At 41.6% G+C, this 23,968-nt stretch overlaps 1 protein-coding gene across 5 annotated transcripts in view; it reads right to left on the reverse strand.

Moving 5' to 3' along the window:
- Positions 1 to 23,968, reverse strand: part of ATRNL1 (attractin like 1) — a 1,086,620-nt gene that overhangs the window by 443,788 nt on the left and 618,864 nt on the right. For all 5 annotated transcript variants that reach the window (XM_073354269.2, XM_073354267.2, XM_073354264.2 and 2 more), the window contains one exon: positions 4,795 to 4,856. In XM_073354269.2, the coding sequence (XP_073210370.2) occupies positions 4,795 to 4,856 (62 nt within the window). The remainder of the gene's footprint in view (positions 1 to 4,794; positions 4,857 to 23,968) is intronic.

Consider the following 23,968-nt stretch of genomic DNA (forward strand, 5'->3'; position numbering starts at 1 on the left):
AAAGACATCCTTACTTCACCCCATTTGTGACTGGAAATGGATCTGTTAGATCACCATCAACACTAACTTTTCCATCCATGCCTTCATGGAATTGCCAAACAATGTTAATAAATTTGTCTGAGCATCCAAATTTAGTAAGCAATTTCCAGACAGCCGTGTGGCTGACCGTGTCAAAAGCTTTGTTTAGACTGAGAAACATGATATTCAAAGGTTGATGTTGTTCGTGACATTTTTATTTTAATTGTCAAACAATGAAAATCATGCCACAGAACTCCGCTGAACGCAAAAGCCGCACTGTGACTCAGACCGAACTTTGTCAACAATTTGGACCAGGAGCTGGTTCAAGAGAATCCATGCAGGAATGTTACTGGGCACAGAGAGCGAGGAGATGCTGCAGTAGATATCATAGTCACTGTTTAAGCCTTTGCACTTACAGATAGTAACAAGGTTGGCATCTTTTATATGTTGCAGTATGATTTCTTGAAGCCAGACATGATAAGAATTCAAAAAGCTTGTCAATGAGAGGATTTCCTCCATGTTTGACAACTTCAGCTGGAATTCATCAGGACCAGGATATTTGTTATTTTTCATTACTTGAATAGCCTTTAGCATCTCGGCTCATGAGGGTGGATCAGCAAGTGCATTAGATGTAGGTAGTTTACAGACATTATCCAGTGACTCATCAGGGACAGTAGACAGATGATTAAGTAATTCAGTAAAGTGTTCACACCACCCTTGGTGGATGATAGTGTGATCTGTGATGAGAAATTAATCATTAGCACTTGTTAGTGGTGTAAAGGCAGATTGGGTAGTGCCATACACAGCTTTGACCATATCATAAAAGCCTTTGGGGTCATGTTATTCTGAAAGGACCTGGAATTCAGCCACTTTGTGTTCAAACCACATATTTTGCTTTTGGCAGAATCTGTGTTGAAGTGTGCTGCAAGCTATTCTATATCTAGCCTTTTTCAATTCAGAGAACAGGTCAGGTAAGAGCACATCATGAGCTTGCCTGTTTGGCATGAAGATGATTTGATATTTCAGAACCATTATCATTGAGCCAAGCTGCATGATGGCATTTTGTATATCCAACACAATTGACAACTTTATTAGAGATTGTATTACACAGGATTCCACCCATTAAGCAGATACATTGTCACTGATTGTTGGAAGAGTTTTCAAAATGGTAGTTAGCTGTGTTGAGAATTGTTCGGTGGTTGATGGATCTTTCATTTAGATGCTTAAATGACTGGTTTTTATGCATTTTCGGCCAAATAGAAAGGGAGAACTTTGACTGAACAAGACAATGGTGAGTCTAGCAATCAGCTCAGTGTAATACCCAGGTTATATGCACGTCCCATAGGTCCCGCTATCAGACCAAGACATAGTCACTCAGATGCCAATGACATGACCAAGGATGCATCCAAATTATTTTGTGTTTGTCATGGAGGTGGAAGACAGTGTTTGTGATAAATAATGGCTGCTCAATATGTCACCAATGCTATGTTTGCCAAGTATGCTGCACCATGTAGAATCATCATCACCAACATGAGTGGGGAGTCAATCAGATCAGATTATTTAGTTTGGAGTAAATTTGCTCCTTCCCCTCATCAGAGTTAGTGACTGTTTGCATGTAGGCACTGATTACTGAAGCATAACATCCACCTCTCAGGGAAGCTGAAGCTTCATCAGTCTGTCATTTATACCAGTGGGTAGGCTCCCCAAACAAGGGACAAGATTTTTTCTAATTGCAAAGCCAACGCCCATGTTATGGGCTTGTTTTGTAGCTGTCCCTTCCAGAAGAATGTGTACCTTGAACTCTTTCAGTCAGTTGACCCTCTTCAGTAAATTACTTCTCACTCAGCACCACAATGTTGATGCGATATCTTTCAAGCTCTTGAGCAATCAGAACTATCTGCCGAGCAGGAGAGTCAGTTTGATCTGGTCGATCCATTAGCGTACAGACCTTCCATGTTATTACACTGAGACAAAATGAAATTTTTCAAGGCCTGTGTAAGCTTCAACCATGTGATGGGACATCTTCCAGCTACAGTATGCTGGCCATGGCTGTTCAGGATGAGCAATTTTTAGGGCACCTTTTCTAGCCCTCTCCTCAGATTGGTGCTCAGCTGTACTGTCCCTGAATAAAGCAGTTGAGTCAATCATGATGCTGCCAACTATGGTTTCCCCCCAAGTCAATACAGAGGCTCCTTGGATTTCTGTATCTTGCCACAGAGGGCAGGACAAGAGCCAATGGGTTCAAACTACAGTTTTAGTTTAAATCTCAGGAAATACTTCCTAACTGTAAGAACAGTAGGATAGTGGAACAAATTGCATAGGGAAATCATGAAAGCTCCTTCATAGGACGTTTTCAAAAACAGGCTGGATAGCCATCTGTTTTGGATGGTTAAGACACAACAAATCCTCCATCTGGGCAGGGGGGTAGACTAGATGACCCTTGTGGTCCCATCTAACCCAATGATGCTGTGATTGCTAATCTGGCCAGTTGCTAACATGCATCACAGCTCCAAACTAGCTACTTTTATGAAAAATGTCAAGGAGATGTCAGCCTTCTCAAAACTTACAATCACTCATTTCTGAGCTAAGAATCTATAGTATTTATATATTGCTTTTCATCTCAATGCAGCGAAGTAATTTGTGCACGTATGTTGATAAATAACAGCCTCTCTATCACTGTTTGACAGCTGACTATGTTTAAAAAAAAGAAAAACAACAATATAAAATTCATTTAAGCTAACTTCCACCCAGGAGACATCATTAAGAAACATCATTTTAGATATCACTATACTATATAACAAAATTTATATTTTCAGTCTTGTGTAATCTCAAAAGTAATTTTGGTTGGATTAGTTTTCAAATGATAGGCAGCCTTGGAAATCTAAAAATTTCAAAATCTTAAATTCTAGAAGAAACAGGTGTTTTCAAATAACACTTTAACATTTTAAATTCCCTTGTAGAAGAATATCATACAATCTTACGAAAAGGTTTACAAATTTGCTGATGTTTTTGATCCCAAAATATGTTTTGATCACCACTCTATTACTATTATAAACCTCATATGTAAGAATTACAACACAGCTGCAGATGGACTGTGTCCGGGGAATGCCAGGTCACTCATATGAGCCTTCTTAGCTGGATTACTGTAAATGTACATAGAATTTCTTGTTTTCTTTCTACAAGCTACCATGTTTTCAGATTTCTATAGCTAGATTGCTAACATTAGTGAAACACTTCTGTCTGGTGTCAGTGCAGAGCTTCACTACCACAGGAGAATCACTAGGGAGTCTGTACTTTAGGCAGGCACAATTTCTCTAGATATTGCCCAATTTGTGGTGAAGGAGGAAAGATGGGATACCCTTTGCATCAGACAATAGGTTGGTACAAGATTCATGTGTTAGTTTGGGGAGTAGAGATCTCATGGCCTGCCCACTTCTGGGTGAGTTATATACCGGGGGGGATACAGAGGCGAGCAGTCCACAAACTGCTTAAGAGCTGGCAAAGAAAAAAAAATTAAAACAATTTTTAGGCCAAATCACTGAAATCAGCAGAGCTATACTCATTTACAAAAGAAGAGGATATTACCCTTTAAGTATAAGAACCAATCAGAGCAGATTAGATTGAAGTAGCTAACCAGATTAGAGAGATTTGCATATACATTGCACAGTTATTGGGAAATAAACATATAGCAATTATGTAAATCTTGCACTCTGGTGAATAATAGCTGTCTGACAATGTACACAAATTTGCATACTGAATGGTTATTGAGGAATAACTGAACAGTGATACTTCAAATTACTGTAGATAATTCATACAAATTAAAAGTTACACATTCTTATAAAACAGTTGAATTTTTAAAAAAAGTGTTTCAATTTAATCCTCCTTTAGCTCAGAGAATAGTCCTACATTTTCAGATAGGGTCCAATGCTGTATTCCTTTCCCAGCCAAATGCCACAGCACACTTGTCTTTTAACAACATATTCAAGAAAGAAAAAGTGAAGACTCTCTGGATTTTGTTTAAAAAAAATCAGTTTTCTTCCACAGTTTTTCTAATACGAGTTTATAGTAAAAATTCTATACAAAATGCTTATTTTAAAATCATCACATTTAGGTCTACCTGCATTTATATAAATCAGCTTAACTGGCCTATGATTTCTATTACATACTAACACTGAAGGCACAGGCGTTGACTTCTACTGGCTCTGGCGGGTGCTCAACCCACCTCTGCACCTGGCCGTGCCTCAACTCCACCCCTGCCCTGCCCCCTCCCACCTCCATTCCAACCCCTTCCCCAAATCCCCGCCAAGGCCCCACCTCCTCCCCTGAGTGCGCCATGTTCCCACTCTTCCCCCCTCCCTCCCAGAGCTTGCTACAGCTATTTAGCGGTGGCAAGCGCTGGGAGGTAGGTAGAGGAGCGAGGACGTGGTGTGCTCAGGGCAGGAGGCGGAGGAGGAGGTGAGGTGGGGCGGGGAGCTTGGCTGCTGGGGGGTGCAGAGCACCCACTAATTTTTCCCCATGGGTGCTCCAGCCCCGGGGCACCCATGGAGTTGGCGCCTATGACTGAAGGTATACAGTTGGAAAAATATTTTGGCTAATAACTTTATTTTCCCAGAGTACAGAGGTCAGGATCCTCAGCAGTAGTAAAGCAGTGTGGGCACACACAAATTAAAGGTTTCCATGTAAGGATTTCTTAAGAATTAAGAACTGGCAAATCTAATGCTTTGATGGAACATAAATTAGTATGTATTCAATCAGACATTAGAAGAAGCAAGTTACCTGAAGAAGGTGACAAAGAACTGCACGAGATCCATGATGGTGTTGTGCTGTGAAAAGGCAACCTGCAAATAAAAACAAAATAATTACCACAACATTTTCACAGTCAACAGTCCCTTAGGATGTTCTTAAAATAGTGATTTTTGACTCCACAGACGATCAATTTAAAGTGTAATTTCGGCATGGTATGCATACCTGCACAACATCCACTTACCATAAAGAGAGCTGGGTAAATAACTTCCAAAACAGGTGCTAAAAATTGATCTCTTTATGTCAAGTGCAAAACAGTGGAATGCAGTCATCATCTCATATTAAAATTAATGGAAATACACACAAGAATATAATGTGACATGTATAATATCAGGAACAAAATTTTGAAGATTAATAGACAATTCCAGAAAAAAAACATAAAAATTGTCTTTTTTATATTTAACTCAGTAATATTTTAATTTTTTTTTAATTATTTCCATTTTAGTTACGATATTGAGAACAGATCTTAAAAGCAACACTCAAAAACATTCTACGCCATTAAACCAAGACATTTTTAAAGTTTTTTTCCAAGATAAAGCATACTACAACATATTTTTTTAAATAATGTTAATTTTTTAAAAAACAGATAAATTTGGTGCATAATAGAAACAGATTATTCCAAAACAAACACATATTAACAAATAGTGTTTTAGGTGAGGATACTTTTTAAAATAATGTGGCAATATTTCAATATTTGTGCAATATTTCAAATCAAGCCCTTCTACTAGATCTATTCACAATGCTAGAATAAATGTCCTCCAACAAGTTTTTTAAAATAATTGCACATCATACATCCTATAATTTATTTTTAAATAATGTTAACAGCTGTGCCTAATGTTTTAGAGTTATAGTTGCCAATATCCCTAGATCCATCTCTTGTTCAGTATTTTGTAGTATGTAATTATTGAATTGAGGACATATTCTATTCTCTATTACTGTTACTGTAGAATTTTCTGTAGTGAATTGCAAAAGGTGTTTCTCTGACAATGCTCCGACTCTATCCAAATCATTCTTGTTTCTACTATTTTTCTGCGATAATGGTCTGGTCCTCACTACCCATACATCCAAAGAACTTCAATTTTCCCTCAGAGTCAATATATGCACTTTTGATAGGATACATCAAAACAATTATTATAGCTTCTTTCTAAAAGGTGGTATTAATATTAACGATTATGCTACAAAGGTATTTTTGTTCATTCAACTGTCCAAATGGTTCTCTCACACAGAATCTTGGCTTTCCATTATTCCACATTAGGGTTAGAATGTGACTTCAGCCCTACACAAGGAGTGGTGTATTAATTTCCCTATTGGAGGAATAAACCCAGAAGACATTGTCACTCGAACAGACTTCTAAAAATTGGAATTCATCTTCTGCTGCCTCCTTCTAAATCATATGCTGTTGCAATCAGCCAGCAGCAATTTATGACACTCATCACTCCAGCTCAGTTGCACTGGCCACAGTCAAGGGAGTGTTTATAGATCCAAGGCTCTATCCTTACCCTGACCACTTGCTGAGGAAGGGGAATTAGCAGACATGGGTCTGAGGAGACCATGCAGCAGAAAAGGGAAGTTATTGCTACTCTTAATACCCTTACATGGATGTGTAGTCTAAGTTACTGTCTAGCCCTAACCTTGTTTATCTGCAGTACATAGACTTCCTCTACCTCGTACATCAAATGCTCAACTTTGGCACTACATCATTTGTACTTTAATAAACTTTGGAGCCTACAAGTCCACTCAGTCTTACTTCTTGTTCAGCCAATCGCTCAGACAAACAAGGTTGTATACATTTGCAGGAGATAATGCTGCCCGCTTCTTGTTTACAATGTCACCTGAAAATGAGAACAGGGATTCGCATGGCACTGTTTTAGCCAGCATCGCACGATATTTACATGCCAGATGCGCTAAAAATTCATATGTCCCTTGATACTTCAACCACCATTCCAGAGGACATGCATCCATGCTGATGATGGGTTCTGCTTGATAACGATCCAAAACAGTGTGGTCTGACGCATGTTCATTTTCATCATCTGAGTCAGATGCCACCTGCAGAAGGTTGATTTTCTTTTTTGGTGGTTCAGGTTCTGTAGCTTCTGCAGCAGAGTGTTGCTCTTTTAAGACTTTGAAAGCATGCTCCACACCTCATCTCTCTCAGATTTTGGTAGACACTTCAGATTCTTAAACCTTGGATCAAGTGCTGTAGCTATCTTTAGAAATCTCACATTGGCACCTTCTTTGCGTTTTGTCAAATACTCTGAAAGTGTTCTTAAAAAGAACATGTGCTGGGTCATCATCCGAGACTGCTATAACATGAAATAAATGGCAGAATGAAGGTAAAACAGAGCAGGAGACATACAATTCTCCCTCAAGGAGTTCAGTCACTAAGTAATTAACGCATTGTTTTTTTTAATGAGCATCATCAGCACGGCCTTTAGAATGGTGGCTGAAGCATGTAGGTGCATATGAATGTTTATCATATCTGGCACATAAATACCTTGCAATGCCAGCTACAAAAGTGCCATGTGAATGCCTGTTCTCACATAAGAAGCAGCATTATCTCCTGTAAGTGTAAACAAACTTGTTTCTCTTAGCAATTGGCTGAACAAGTAGTAAGACTGAGTGGACTTGTAGGCTCTAAAGCTTTACATTGGTTTGTTTTTGAGTTCAGTTATGTAACAAAAAAAATCTACAGTACTTGTATGAGGTGAATTGAAAAATACTATTTCTTTTGTTTATCATTTTTACAGTGCAAATATTTGTAATCAAAATAATAATATAAAATGAGCACTATACACTTTGTATTCTGTGTTGTAATTGAAATCTATATATTTTAAAATGTAGAAAAAAATCCAAAAATTGTTAATACATTTCAGTTGGTATTCTATTGTTTAACAGTGCAAGTAAAACTGTGATTAATCATGATTAATATTTTTAATCATGCTTAATTTTTGAGTTAATCACGTGAGTTAACTGCGATTAATCGACAGCCATATTATTAACTTAAAAAAACCTGACTTTCAATAGTTCATGAACAGTTTTCACGTCCCTCCTTCCTTCCTTCCTCTTATTTATATCTTCTGTAAGTGGATCATTCCAGGCCTGAGTTATCCTATTCTCTATGTGAAGCTTCAAAGAAACGATTTACTTGGAAATCCCACTTTATCAGGAAGGCCTCCATTTAGCTTAATGGAGGGGATAGTTTAATTTTGCAAGTATCAGGTTGCAAAGGCCTAAGTTTCCTGGAGCAACATGTTCAAATTCCAGGTGATAAAGGATCCAAGTACCGCAATCTGAAAGGGAACTGAGGTGGGTGCATCATCTTGAGAGATTGCACTTGTGATAAGAGAAACCAAGAAAGGAGAGAGAGAAGAAAATAGAGAGCCACCATGATACAGGGTAAATGGGATGCCCAGACAAGAAAGCAATAGGGCTGCTTGTGGGAGAGAAAAGGATTCCACTGGGAACAGATGACTAAAATGAGAGACTGTAGGGACTGAAAGTGAAGACAGACCTAGGGAACCAGATCCACACCAGCCATAAAATATCACTAAAGATGAAGAATGGCTCTAACTGGAGCAAATGAGAGTGCTAAGACCTGGGACAGAATGTCCAACAGAGCCTGAGGCTTACCTAGACAGATAAGGGCCCTTTCTACTCTGATGTCCAGAAACTTTCACAGGTGTGGGAAGGCCTGAGACTATTACATCAGCAATGTCCAGGGCACCGAAATCAAGATGCTTCCAGAGCTTGGACACCAGAACCACTAGCATCTATAGGGAGATCTGTGTGTAGAATGAGAGCCTGAATGACAGTGTGGTTAAATTGGTATACTCCTGGGTGGAAGGCCAAGATAGCAGCGAGGTGTACCTTGATGGATGACGCTGCCAGGCCTTGTTGTTTTAGGTGTAGGAGGTACTTTAGGATGAGTGGGATAGGCACCTGAAGTGGAGGTGTGTGACGCTGGGCACGCCAGCAAGTGAACCTTTTCCACTTAGCTAGATAAGTGGTCCTGGTGGATGGTTTCCTGCTGCCAAGTAGGACTTCCCTTACCAGTTCTGAGCTCAAAAGTTCCATGGAGTTTAACCAAGAAGCTTCCAAGCTGGGAGATGAAGGGACTTGAGGTCTGGGTGGAGCAGGCGACCGTGGTCCTAAGCCATCAGGTTGGGGTGGAGTGGCAATGCAATCAGGGTGTTCACTGAGCGTGCCAAGGGCGTGGTGTACCAGTGTTGTCGAGGCCACACTGGGGCCACCAGGATTACCTCCACTTCATCCCGGTGGATCTTGGGAAGTACTTTGTGCACAAGAGGGAATGGAGGAAAGTCTTACAACAGGTGCCCACCCCAGGGTAGCAGAAATGAATCTGTGACCAAGCCTGGGCTGTGATTCTGGAAGGAGCAGAACATCTGGCACTTCCGGTTGCTGTGGATGGCAAACAGGTTGACCTGGAGAAACCCTCACCTTTGGAAGATGGAGTGTATGATGTCCAGATGGACAGACCACTGGTGACTGTGGAACAGTCTGCTGAGGTGGTCTAGTAGGTCTTTCTGAGCTCCTGGGAGATAGCACGCCTTCAGGTGACTGGAGTGGGCTATGCAGAACTCCCAGAGCCTGAGGGTTTCTCGACATGGGGGGAGGAACGGGCTCCACCCTACTTGTTGATGTAAAACATGGCAGTGTTCGTCCTCATTGCCATGTCCGTCCTCATTGCAATGCACTGGCCTTTTCGGGCCCGAAAAGTTTGCCATGCTAGACATACCGCCCTGAGCTCCTGGATGTTGATATGAAGGGAGAGCTCATCCACAGACTAGAGGCCCTGCGTTTGTAGGTCTCCCAGATGCGCACCCCAACCCAGAGCGGAAGCGTCCATTACCAGGGACAAGGAGGGCTGGGTACTGTTGAAGGGGACTCCTTTGCATACCATCCAAGGGTCAAGCCACCATTTAAAGGACTTGAGCATATGCTCTGGTATCATCACTACTAAGTCCAGGTTGTCGGGTCCTGGGCGATAGGCCGAATCAAGCCATGCTTGCACGGATCTGAGCCTCAGTCTGGCATACCGGACCACATATGTGCAGGCTGCCATGTGGCCATGGACATGTAGGCAGCCCCTTGCAGTAGTGGTTCAGAATCACCTGAGGCCTTGAATGATGTTCAACATAGCTTGGAATTGTGTCTCCAGCAAAAGCACTCTTGCCTGCACCAAATCCAGCACTGCTCCGATGAACTCTATTCTCAGGGTTGGAGACAGGGTTGACTTGTTCACGCTGAGGAGGAGGCCCAGTCTCTCGAAAGTGGATCTGACGAACCAGACCTGAGATTCCACCTGCTCCCTGGTGTGCCCCCTGAGCAGCCAGTCGTCAAGGGAGGGGTTTACCTGCTCCTGTCCCTTGTGAAGGAAGGCTGCTACGACTGACATGCACTTGGTGAATACTCGGGGGGCTGTCGACAGACCCAGTGGGAGAACCATGAACTGATAGTGCTTGTGGTCGACCACAAACCTTAGAAATCGCCTTTGCGTGGGGCAAATGGCTATGTGAAAATACATGTCTTTCATGTCAAGGGCGGCGTACCAGTCTCTTAGATTCAGGGAAGGGATAATTGTGCTCAGGGAGACCATATGGAATTTCAACTTCACCATGAATTCGTTGAGTCCTCGCAGATGTAGAATGGGTCGGAGACCCCCCTTTGCCTTGGGGATTAGGAAATAGCGGAAGTAGAATCCCTTGCCCCTTACCTCCTCCACCGCTCCTACAGCAAGGAGTGACTGCACCTTCTGGATAATGAGTTGTTCATGAGAAGGGTCCCTGAAGAGGGATGGGGAAGGGGGGTAAGAGGGAGGGGAGGAACAGAACTGAGAGAATATCCCACTTCTACCATGTGACAAACCCAGCGGTCTGATGTTATTTGGGACCAAGCTCGGTAGAAGTGGGATAGACGGTTCAGAAAACACGGGGAAGGATCCGGTGCTGACACCGGTTCTCTGTCCGTGGGTGCACCTTCAAAATGACTGCTTTGAGCCCGACAAAGGTTGAGTCTGGCACTGGCCCTCCCCAGACAGAGGATGGGAGGGCTTGCGCCTGCCATTTCTGCCCCTGCGTCTGTAGGGATCCTGCCTCGGCCAAGGGGGATATGACTGCTGTTGTTGTGGCTGGGGCTTAAAGGGCTTTCTTTGGGTTGCTGGGGTGTGCATACCCAAGGATTTCTTTGTACCCCTGGAATACTTTAGGCTATGCAGACAGGAGTCCGTCTGTTCAACAAACAGACCCACCCCTTCTATAGGCAGGTCCTGCATAGTTTGTTGAACCTCGGGCGGAAGCCCCAGGCCTGCAGCCATGAGCTATGCCTCATTGTGATTCCTGAGGACAAGTTGCGTGCTGCCAAGTCTGCATCGTCCAGTGAGACCTGTAAAGAGGTCCGTGCCACTGCACTGTCCCCTCGACAATTGCCCCAAACTCCTCTTTGGACTCTGCTGGTATCAATTCCTTAAACTTTAAACTTAAAGTTCCAGGAGTTGAAGTTGTATCGACTCAGGATTGCTTGTTGTAAGCCCCCTGTGGAGTATACTTTGCGTCTGAATAAATCCAGGTGCTTAGCGTCCTTGGACTTAGGTGCTGGGGCTTGCTGTCCCTGCCTCTCCTTCTCATTTACTGCAGCCACCACTACGGAACAGGGTTGCAGATGTGTGAAGAGGTATTCGTATCCTTTAGAGGGAACAAAATATTTCCTCTCCACCCCCTTGGTGGTGGGAGGGATGGAGGCCAGGGTCTGATAAATGGTCTTAGCATTGGCCTGGATAGTTTTGATGAGTGATAGAACCACCTTAGATGATCCCTACGGTGCCAGGATATCCACCATAGGGTCCTCGGACTCTACCGCCTCCTCAGCCTGCAGGTTCATATTTCATGCCACCCTGCATAGGAGTTCCTGGTGGGCACAGCTATCTATAGGGGGAGGTCCGGAAGGGAGATGCCCGCCACAGCCTCGTCCGGGGAGGAAGACAAGGAGGCTAGAAGGGGAACTGTGTCCCCCTGACCTTCCTGGTCCTCCAGTATCTCCTGTCCTGCCTCTAATCCAGGGTCAGCCACCCCAGGGTCAGGCTCAGGAACAGGGGAGGGTTCCCAGAGGAGGTGGTAGGACTGGTAACTCCTCCACACCCCTCATGGTGGGATGACTGGCTGCTGCGTCCAGGACCCTTGCCTCAGACGCCACTGAACGGGAACCCCTGGGCCTGGTGGTACACCCAAGGGATCCAAAATGGCCAGTGCACTGGCCCCTGCCACTGGGTGGGCCATGGTGTCACACCTATGTCTGGTCTGCCCTGTGCCGACTTGCATCAGGCCCACTCTGAATATTTAGACCCTGTCTCCGAGCCTGAAGACAAGGGATCTAGACTGTGAGGGCCAGAGCGGTCCCAAGCGTTGTTGGGCCAGGGAGCAATGCAACAAGGCTGGGGAACGGTGTCTGACCTGGAATGGTACCATGACCTGGAGCAGTACCACAAGCGGGGTCTGCACGATGACATGAATGGTGCCGAGACAGACTGTGCCAGGACCTGCTGCGTGACGGCAAACGACGCCATGAACGGGAGCGCTGGCGGGACCTCGAGCGGTGCCGCAAGTCAGACCGGCACTGCAAGTGCACCCGGTGCCACAAGTCTGATCATGTTGCAAGTGTGATCCGAAGTTGGGGAACCACTCCTCCCTTGTTTCCGGTGCTGCTTCTGACCTAGGGAATGGGACCGGTGCTGCGGGTCTCGCCCAGAGTCCTTCTGCGGTGCCGTCTCCATGACCACTGAAAGGCACTACGCACTGATGCACTCGATGCCGGGTCCTGCCACGCCGATGCTGGTTGTGGTCTAAATGCCACTTCCATAAGGAGTTGCTTCAGTCTAAAGTCCTGCTTCTTTTTGTTCTCGGGTGAAACCCTTTGCAAATGGTGTTTCTCTGCCTGATGCGTTTCCCCCACACCCTTTTAAGCAAGCGTCGTGGGGGTCGCCCGTTGGCATAGGCTTGTTGCAGGGTTTGAATCCCTGGGACTTAGGCATGCCTTGAGTCCCCAGGGAGAGCACAGTCCGGTTGGAGTGGAACCCCCCCACTCCCAACAGTGAACTATTAACACTGCATTAACTAATAATTAACTAAACTAACTAAGGAAGACAAACACTAAAGTAGATAGAAGCTAGGAAAACGTGGACAGCTTGGAATAGATATGAGCAATCACTCGAAGAACACTTGTTACAAATATCATATTTCAGGAGCTCAACTAATACAGAGACACAAAACATGAGCAATTTTCAGCAGAGTTCATCTTAAGTGACACTATTAAAAAGCTATTTGTTGAAGAAGCCTTTACATTTTGCAGAACTGCAATTATTTTCACTTAAAGTGTCAGCATTCATTGAAAGTGTCCCTCATTCCAGAAACAATTATTGTCAAGGAAAACTATTGCAATCAATAACTACACTCCTTCTGATTATAAATGATAGCCACATAAGGTAAATTTTACATCAAATATTTCCAAGAAAATCAGCCCCTTAATTTTTCTTTTCACACAGCACAGCATATCTGAAAGTAAGCAGATTTACAACTATTCAATGAATTTTGTATGACCATGAACTATTACATCTTTTTTCAAAAGTACAGAGGATAGTCTGTAAGCCGCAGCTGGGTTAGATGCGTTTAACAGATGTAGTCATAAAAGAAGTATATACTTCATTATTTTATGCCTTATATCTGTAAAGCTGCCATCAGTGGAACCAGTGTGGACACCCATCCAGGTAACAGATTAAGTGCAAATAAGTTGAACTATACAAACTGCCATGTGCTACTAAAAGAGTTCCTCCTTGCAAACTAATAAAGCTTTACACAATATTAAAAAACTTCATTTGTTTGCCTGTGTAGGGCCTGCTTGGAGATTACTAATACTTCATGACAATGAAGTCATAAGACCAGTAAACACTGAGAGCTTATTCCAAATATAGGAGACATGACCTTCACTGATATCAGTTGTTATCTTCCAGTGTCTAACAGTCAGTGTTAAAAGAAGCCTATTCACAATACCCTAATTACATAATCATTGTCATGCTTCTCTTACTAATTTGCAAACAGATCATACACTTATTACAGTCTATTTATATTTGAATTTATGAGCAGGTCATCCAGGAATAAGAAAATGGAAAAAAAAGTCTGTCCCAATGAGCCATAAAATAATTAACAAAATGTGTTTTCTGAATGAGTTTTAGGTCAGATAGGAATGCTCTTGTCTTGTGACTATATAGGTATGCAAAGAATAATTTTCAATTCCAAATTCCTTCCTTCTAATTTAAAATAAACATATTGTAGGTGAACTGGACTTTTGTTGGTTTGTGTTCTGCAATAAATCATGCCCAAACATTTAAATTCTCCAAGTTTGTCCCATAAAATTATGAGTACAATCAATATGGTATATATCACTTCTTACATGCAAAGATCCAAACATGGAACAGTCAGATGCTTGAGTTGCTTATCTTAACATATTGTTTCCTCCCTGCCCAAAAAATTAATCCCGATGATTTAAATTTCCTCCATCATTTCTTAGAAACATGAATACATCTGGGGTAAACAGGGATGAATATATGACCACTTTTACCATACTTTGCAGAGTGATAAAGTAGAAAAAATACCATAGGTAAATTTTCAGATGTGGCAATAAACAGCATCTCATTTGTGTATCTGCAGAATTTTATGAATGCAAACATGAGGTCACACTTTGTGAGTACAGATACATATAAAAAACCATAACACTTATATGTTGGCTTTAAATAATCTAACATATGAAAATGCAAGTGTTAATATTTGCAACAATATAACCCATTTCTCCCAAAGTGTTTCTGAATGCAGATGCTAACCGTTGATCTCACCACTGTTAGATTTTTTTTTTAACCGGTATGTACTTGAAGTAATGTACATGTAGGTATTTGTATAAGTCATTTACATTGTGTTACATGTCCCCTCTAGTGGCTAGTCTACAGATATCAACCTGACATAACTACCAGTTTAAGGAGTTATGGAGTGTTCCTGCATTTATTGACGTTACTGGGAAAACATCAAGAGACTTCAGTGATTCAAGTTCAGACTCTTACTCTTTTAGTGTTAAAGGCTTTAACTTTTAGTTCTGGATTTTCCAAGTTCAGTCCCTGGTGATGACTTGTGATGGAGGTCATTACATTTGCACATGCAAAATGCAGTCAAAACTTATGCATGCACAATTGCGCATGCACAGACATGAATGTTGAAAACACATCCTATTGCATTCACTTGTGACCATCTTATTTAATGCATGACTAAAGACAGAATATTCCAGATACAATTAGATTTATAAATCTGTAATCTATAAACATTTTTCTTTATTTATAAAATTAAAATTCTTTGCTTTGGGAGTAAAGATTATTTCCTCATTTTTTTAACCCAAGTAAATTTTATAATGAACTAATATTTTTGTCTACATTACCCATTTGAAGAATGACACATTATCAAAGATCCATTACGTAACAGATTATATTTGATCAACTATCTTCCATTAATCAGATACGAAGCGCTTGTGTATCAGCCAGCATTATATAGTACACGAGATCTCCACTGATCTTTGAAGATGAAATTCTGCAAATGCAGGAAACCCTTAGCGGTTATTATGGGAAAATGGAACAACCATTAGCTCTAAGGATTTTTTCTTGACCACCTGTGGAGCATATTGAACTGGTTTGGACTAGCAGGGCTGAGAGCTCAGAAACAGACAAGGACAAAGAAACTCTGTCTAAACTAAAGAGGGTCTCTCCTTCCAGAGGCAAGGCAGTTGTTGGGGAGCTGTTCCAGTTGACTCAGGCACCAGCTGGGGTGCCTGAAGAAGCTAGGCCTGCCAAGGCCAATGTCACAGGATGATAGGGATTTAGGTAAGTTAAACATGCATGCAACTGCGCACAAATTCTCTCTGTAAATGCTTTGTTCCTACCATTAAAATGAACAACATTTTGGATGTAAGAAGCCTGTCTGGTCATTGTAGAAACCACTTTTTTCACAGGCTCCCAAAGTGAAGAGCTGCAGGTGCTAAACTCAGACCTGCTGGGTAAGCAGGGCTGATATACAGGGTACTGGAGCCCAGTCCAGGCATGGGAGAATCATGTGATTCCACCCCAGGAGAAGTAAAGACATAAAGCTTGACATTTGAGAAGGGTGAACTCAAAGACCAGAGTGGGGACAGAGATGCAGCTAGCCCTGCAACTACTGTGACATATTGCTGGCAGCATCTGCGGGATAGTGACAGTGGTGAATTTTCAGTAAGTGACAATAGCAGGAAAAGCAAATATTGTAGAGGGAGAAAGCAAGAGAAAAAACTATCCTGTGTTCTTTCCAGGAAGAAAGTAGGAAAAGACAGACAGGAAAAACGAATTATGAACAGCTCAAGAAAGATCAGCTAGTAGAGTTATGCAAATTAAAAAAAGATAAACTCTAAAGAGTTAAACAGCTAACCCTGCAACCATGGCAATGTCTATGAAACTAGAGAGTAAAAATGACTACCAATTGCACAGTTGTTATTGTTTACTAATATCACACAACTAGAAGCAGTAACAACCTTAGAAAAAAACGTACAAGACAGCATTGGTAATGGCCACTGTATATTTGTGTTGTTCATTTCTAAAGCTGTAAACTAAAACTAAAATTTAATTATTCATGTATTGACAAAGCGTTGATAAAAAGAGATTTGTTAGGTATATGTTCCAGACCACACTGGTCTTAAGAGAGAAAAGCTGTTGCTAGTGACTGAACTGTGACTACTGCTCTGACCAGCATTACTGATGAGCCACTTGGCATCTTGTCTCTGCCATGCTCAGACACTGGAATGAAGCAACGTGATAAAGCATGCATTTATGATTCAACTACTGATATACATCATCTACTTAATGCGAGCAGAAATTTAACTGGCCAGAAATGTAACCCCTCTGGGGAAGAGGAAATTGCTGAAAGGTTTACCTGAAATATCGTTCACCTGAAATTTCCTTTTAGCTATTTTGCCACAATTTTTAAACAAAAAATAAGAATATTCTGAGCACAACTGAGAATGCTGTCTCAGGGTACAGGTCCCTTGTTTTCTGCCCTGACCCTTGTACAGGCATATTTTAGTACAACATAGCAGCTGCTTTTACTTTTGTCAGCTGTCAATAGTCCTCGAGGTACAGTACACCAGATGAACAGAGTTGGAGCACAGTGTACACTGGCTACTTCTATACGCGGCCCCTAACATGCCCACCACACCAGCCACCAGAGGAAGAGGATGCAGGAACAGGCTATGCTCTATGCCCACAGGGGACTTCTCCCATGCTGGTGAAATCTTTTCCTGGAGAGTTGTGAGCAGTCTCTGCTCCCTTTGCTGTTCCTGAGTAGTGCAAAGGGAGCATAATGGGCCATTGGTGACTTGTTCCAATGGCTCACTGAACTCACTGTTAAAAATTTATGCCTTATTTCCAGGGGCCTTGCCAACATGCACGTATGTTAACTATGTAGTATCTTTTTTTGGACCAATTTCTACAGGTGAACAAGACAAGCTTTTGAGCTAAACCAGGGGTTCTCAAACTGGGGGTAGGGGGGTTGCGAGGTTATTACATGGGGGGGGGGTCGCAAGCTGTCAGCCTCCACCCCAAGCCCCGCTTTGCCTCCAGCATTAATAATGGTGTTAAGTACTTAAAAAAGTGTTTTTAATTTATAAGGGGGGGTCGCACTCAGAGGCTTACTATGTGAAAGGGGTCACCAGTACAAAAGTTGGAGAACCACTGAGCTACACAGAGCTCTTCTTCAGGTCTGAGAAAGATACTCAAGAGTAAAGGCGTACTTGTGGCACCTTAGAGACTAACCAATTTATTTGAGCATAAGCTTTCGTGAGCTACAGCTCACTTCATCGGATGCATACTGTGGAAACTGCAGAAGACATTATATACACAGAGACCATGAAACAATACCTCCTCCCACCCCACTCTCCTGCTGGTAATAGCTTATCTAAAGTGATCACTCTCCTTACAATGTGTATGATAATCAAGGTGGGCCATTTCCAGCACAAATCCAGGTTTTCTCAACCCCCCACCCCCATACACACACAAACTCACTCTCCTGCTGGTAATAGCTCATCCAAACTGACCACTCTCTTTACAATGTGTATGATAATCAAGGTGGGCCATTTCCAGCATAAATCCAAGTTTAACCAGAATGTCTGGGGGGGGAGTAGGAAAAAACAAGGGGAAATAGGCTACCTTGCATAATGACTTAGCCACTCCCAGTCTCTATTTAAGTCTAAATTAATAGTATCCAATTTGCAAATGAATTCCAATTCAGCAGTTTCTCGCTAGAGTCTGGATTTGAAGTTTCTTTGTTGTAAGATAGCGACCTTCATGTCTGTAATTGCGTGACCAGAGAGATTGAAGTGTTCTCCGACTGGTTTATGAATGTTATAATTCTTGACATCTGATTGTGTCCATTTATTCTTTTACGTAGAGACTGTCCAGTTTGACCAATGTACATGGCAGAGGGGCATTGCTGGCACATGATGGCATATATCACACTGATAGAAGTGCAGGTGAATGAGCCTCTGATAGTGTGGCTGATGTTATTAGGCCTTGTGATGGTGTCTTCTGAATAGATATGTGGGCACAGTTGGCAACGGGTTTTGTTGCAAGGATTTGTTCCTGGGCTAGTGGTTCTGTTGTGTGGTATGTGGTTGTTGGTGAGTATTTGCTTCAGGTTGGGGGGCTGTCTGTAGGCAAGGACTGGCCTGTCTCCCAAGGTTTGTGAGAGTGTTGGGTCATCCTTCAGGATAGGTTGTAGATCCTTAATAATGCGTTGGAGGGGTTTTAGTTGGGGGCTGAAGGTGATGGCTAGTGGCGTTCTGTTATTTTCTTTGTTAGGCCTGTCCTGTAGTAGGTGACTTCTGGGAACTCTTCTGGCTCTTTCAATCTGTTTCTTCACTTCCGCAGGTGGGTATTGTAGTTGTAAGAATGCTTGATAGAGATCTTGTAGGTGTTTGTCTCTGTCTGAGGGGTTGGAGCAAATGCGGTTGTATCGCAGAGCTTGGCTGTAGACGATGGATCGTGTGGTGTGGTCAGGTGAAAGCTGGAGGCATGTAGGTAGGAATAGCGGTCAGTAGGTTTCCAGTATAGGGTGGTGTTTATGGTATTTATTCTATCTACTACCCACGATCCATAAAACTGGAAATCCTGGGCGCCCCATCATCTCAGGCATTGATTGACAGCAGGATTGTCTGGCTATGTAGACTCCCTCCTCAGGCCCTACGCTACCAGAACTCCCAGCTACCTTCGAGACACCACTGACTTCCTGAGGAAACTACAATCCATCGGTGATCTTCCTGATAACACCATCCTGGCCACTATGGATGTAGAAGCCCTCTACACCAACTTTCCACACAAAGATGGACTACAAGCCGTCAAGAACACTATCCCCGATAATGTCACAGCTAACCTGGTGGCTGAACTTTGTGACTTTGTCCTTACCCATAACTATTTTACATTTGGGGACAATGTATACCTTCAGATCAGTGGCACTGCTATGGGTACCCGCATGGCCCCACAGTATGCCAACATTTTTATGGCTGATTTAGAACAACGCTTCCTCAGCTCTCGTCCCCTAACACCCCTACTCTACTTGCGCTATATTGATGACATCTTCATCATCTGGCCCCATGGATAAGAAGCCCTTGAGGAATTCCACCATGATTTCAACAATTTCCATCCCACCATCAACCTCAGCCTGGTCCAGTCCACACAAGAGATCCACTTCCTGGACACTACAGAGCTAATAAACAATGGTCACATAAACACTACCCTATACCGGAAACCTACTGACCAGAAGAGTTCCCAGAAGTCACCTACTACAGGACAGGCCTAACAAAGAAAATAACAGAACGCCACTAGCCATCACCTTCAGCCCCCAACTAAAACCCCTCCAACGCATTATTAAGGATCTACAACCTATCCTGAAGGATGACCCAACACTCTCACAAACCTTGGGAGACAGGCCAGTCCTTGCCTACAGACAGCCCCCCAACCTGAAGCAAATACTCACCAACAACCACATACCACACAACAGAACCACTAACCCAGGAACAAATCCTTGCAACAAAACCCGTTGCCAACTGTGCCCACATATCTATTCAGAAGACACCATCACAAGGCCTAATAACATCAGCCACACTATCAGAGGCTCATTCACCTGCACTTCTATCAGTGTGATATATGCCATCATGTGCCAGCAATGCCCCTCTGCCATGTACATTGGTCAAACTGGACAGTCTCTATGTAAAAGAATAAATGGACACAAATCAGATGTCAAGAATTATAACATTCATAAACCAGTCGGAGAACACTTCAATCTCTCTGGTCACGCAATTACAGACATGAAGGTCGCTATCTTACAACAAAAAAACTTCAAATCCAGACTCTAGTGAGAAACTGCTGAATTGGAATTCATTTGTAAATTGGATACTATTAATTTAGGCTTAAATAGAGACTGGGAGTGGCTAAGTCATTATGCAAGGTAGCCTATTTCCCCTTGTTTTTTCCTACCCGCCCCCCCAGACGTTCTGGTTAAACTTGGATTTATGCTGGAAATGGCCCACCTTGATTATCATACACATTGTAAGGAGAGTGGTCACTTTGGATGGGCTATTACCAGCAGGAGAGTGAGTTTGTGTGTGTGGTTTTTGGAAAAAGGAGGATGGGTGAGAAAACCTGGATTTGTGCTGGAAATGGCCCAACTTGATTATCATACACATTGTAAGGAGAGTGATCACTTTAGATAAGCTATTACCAGCAGGAGAGTGGGGTGGGAGGAGGTATTGTTTCATGGTCTCTGTGTATATAATGTCTTCTGCAGTTTCCACAGTATGCATCCGATGAAGTGAGCTGTAGCTCAGGAAAGCTTATGCTCAAATAAATTGGTTAGTCTCTAGGGTGCCACAAGTACTCCTATTCTTTTTGCGAATACAGACTAACACGGCTGTTACTCTGAAACCTGTACTCAAGATTGTCACAGCTAAATACACAGTTGAGCAGACTGTTTAGCACAAGTAGTTGTCACATATTCTAAGGAACCATTAAAGGTGAAGTGGCCCATTAAGACCTCTGCAATCATAGGACACAAAAAAGGGGGGTTAGGGAGTTACAGATTGTTGTAATAAGCCACACATCCATTATCTTTATTAAATCCATGATTTTAGTGTTAACAAAGTTATCAATTTAAGCTCCCAGACTTCTTTTTGAAGTTGTGCAGGTTTCCTTTGAGGATGAGGACTGAGAGGTCAGATATGGAGTGATCACTTTGTGAAAAATGTTTGACCACAGGTAGCTGATGGCCTGGCTCAGATATCCATCAAAATAGCCAAAATGTTCAATCAATTTTCAGACAAAAAAGCAACTTAAACCTCTGCATCATTTGAAAATAATTCACAATATCCACTAAGTGTAAACCTCTACCTGCTTTGGCTCTGAGGCAATGAACAAATAATTCTTTCAACTTGCATTAATTCCATTCTTCCACTGTTAATAAATTAAGAATGAATGAATAAGAAACACTAAAATAAATATACAATAAAATTGGAGCAGATGGTCTAATTACTGAGCCTGGGCAGCATATATAATATGATAAGGTTAGACATAACCCAAAGTGTCTGGAGAGTGCTGATATGGATATTTAAACCCTACAAAATTATTACTTCTTTTGGTATCATCAAAAATTGTAATTGAATTTCTTCGTAGATAAAATTGTTATACACTTCCACAGAGCTACAATGCATGCTCTGTAGCAGAAGAAGTGGATATTGACAGGACATGAAGATTAATTCATTTTTGTGTCAATCCTCCATTATCTTTTCCTGAGGAAAAAGTATAACATTCTTTTTGACTAAGACAACTTTTGACTATAATACAAAAAGACAACCAAGTGGAAAACATGAGGGAAGGAGAGAAAGTATTTGTGTGTATGCACATGCATGTGTTTTTGTGTTTAACTTTTTCACCAAGAAGGATGGGTGAAATTTTATTTATTTTTGTCTGGAAATAAGATGTACAATACAATCTTATTGTCTTATACAAGACAATAAATTATAACACCCATTATTTGTGGGGAAGGAAGGAAGTTTGAATGAAGAATTTGCAGAAGGACAAACACTCCAAGTATAAGTTTTATACTTTGGTGATTTGTGTAAAAACAGTTCTACTGCATATCTGTTATTTTAGTAAGAGATAAGATTACGCTGCTTCTTACATGATTTGTAATTGGAACTGCAGTCCTATTGATAGAACCCAAAACATATTTTAATTTTTTTCCTTTGACTAAAGCCTGATAGTATATGGAAATAGGAGGATACATCTACCACTGATGAATCCAAGAGAATTCTGTATAATGCAAACATAAATACAGTTTCATATGGAGACTAGAAATCTTATATAGATTCTAACAAGAATAATGGCTTGTGACTGTTGTATCTGAAAGAGAAGTCTTACGTACTAAATGTTAAAATGAATGTTTCCATATATTAACAAGGATGCTACAATAAGAAAGAGAAGAAATTGTTCTTGACATTTTCAAATGATCAGACAAAAAGCAATGGACTAAACATTCTGCTGGCATAATTGCATTGGCTTCAATTTATTTATTCCAGAAGAGAATTTGGCCCAATGGATTATGATGAAGCAGAAACTATTTAGATTCAGCTCTAGAAAAATCTTCGTAATGGTAAAATCACCTAGAGAATGGAACATAGTTTCAAGAGAATTAGTGGAATCAAAATCATTTGAAGTCCTCTAGTTTTGATTTGAAAAACACCTTCTACATATAGCTCTATGCACAAGGAGATGTATTAAATAATCTAGTGAATGCCCATCCCTTCCAGTTCCAAACAATTAAATAATTCCATAATTCTACTTGAGTATTCAGAAAGCTGAAAGACAATCCACTAATGAAGGTCCATCCACTAATGAGATGCATCACACTTTGAGGGATTTTTTCCAAGCTCACAGCATGTCTGTTAGAACTGATTTGCACATTGTCATTTTAAAGATTCAACACACATACAAATGTATACCATATATGCAAATAATGTGTAAAAAAATCACCACAAGTGAAAGACAGCAACTACTGGTTTAAAAAGCTGTTTTACAGTGCATATCAACATGGTACAGTTTAGCCCAGGGTCCAAAAAAGCCAGATTTCATAATATAGACATTGTATAATGAAAAATAATTAAAGCATTGAGTCACAAAGTCAATAACAGAGAGAAAGAGAAATTAAAAGGCATAAGAAAGGGAGAAAAGATACGTTTTAAAATGAGATTTGAAAAAAAAAGATGGGATGTCAATGAGGCAGAGACATACAGTATAAGAAGGCTGTTTCAGATACAAAGCTGAAAGGCTCTCATACCAGCAGCGTGGGAAGTAACAGATTAATCTGTTGCTAGGCAAGGTACTCAGGTACTTGGGTGATAGGTATGGTATAAAATCTTAGATTAGAGAAATGGACAGACAGATTAATTGAATATAGAAGTAGAGGGAACAGGGACAGAGAAAATCTATGAAGCAGACTGGAGGGAATCCAAGGACAGTTTTGAATTTTTGATATGAATCAGGATCTGGAAGTATTGTATGATCAGAGTTGATATGACTATGCTTCTTTATCAAACTGATATCATGGGAAATTTTCTACTTACTGGAGTTTTATTTATCTGTCTTCATCTTTCAGCCACTGGATCTTGTTACACCTTTGATAAATGAATAGTTCTCTATGATCAGAAAACTCCCCATGTAAGTATTTATACACCATGACCAAGTCACCTCTTAACCTTCTCTTTGATTAAGACTCCCAAATCTTTCACTGTAAGGCCAGTTTTCCATACTTCAAATATATTCGTACAGCTCTTTACTAAATCCTTTCCAATTTTCAAACTCCTTTTTAAAAGATAGACACCAGAACTGGATAGAGTTTTCTAGTAAGGGTCTCACTTACATTGTATGTGCATGGAATACCACATCACTATTCCTACTCAATATTCCCCCCGCATTTATATCCAAGAATTGCATTAGTTCTCTTAGCCACATCACCACACTGGGAGCTCA

Source organism: Lepidochelys kempii, chromosome 7 (genome assembly GCF_965140285.1).
Source record: "Lepidochelys kempii isolate rLepKem1 chromosome 7, rLepKem1.hap1, whole genome shotgun sequence".
NCBI classification, from domain to species: Eukaryota; Metazoa; Chordata; order Testudines; family Cheloniidae; genus Lepidochelys; species Lepidochelys kempii.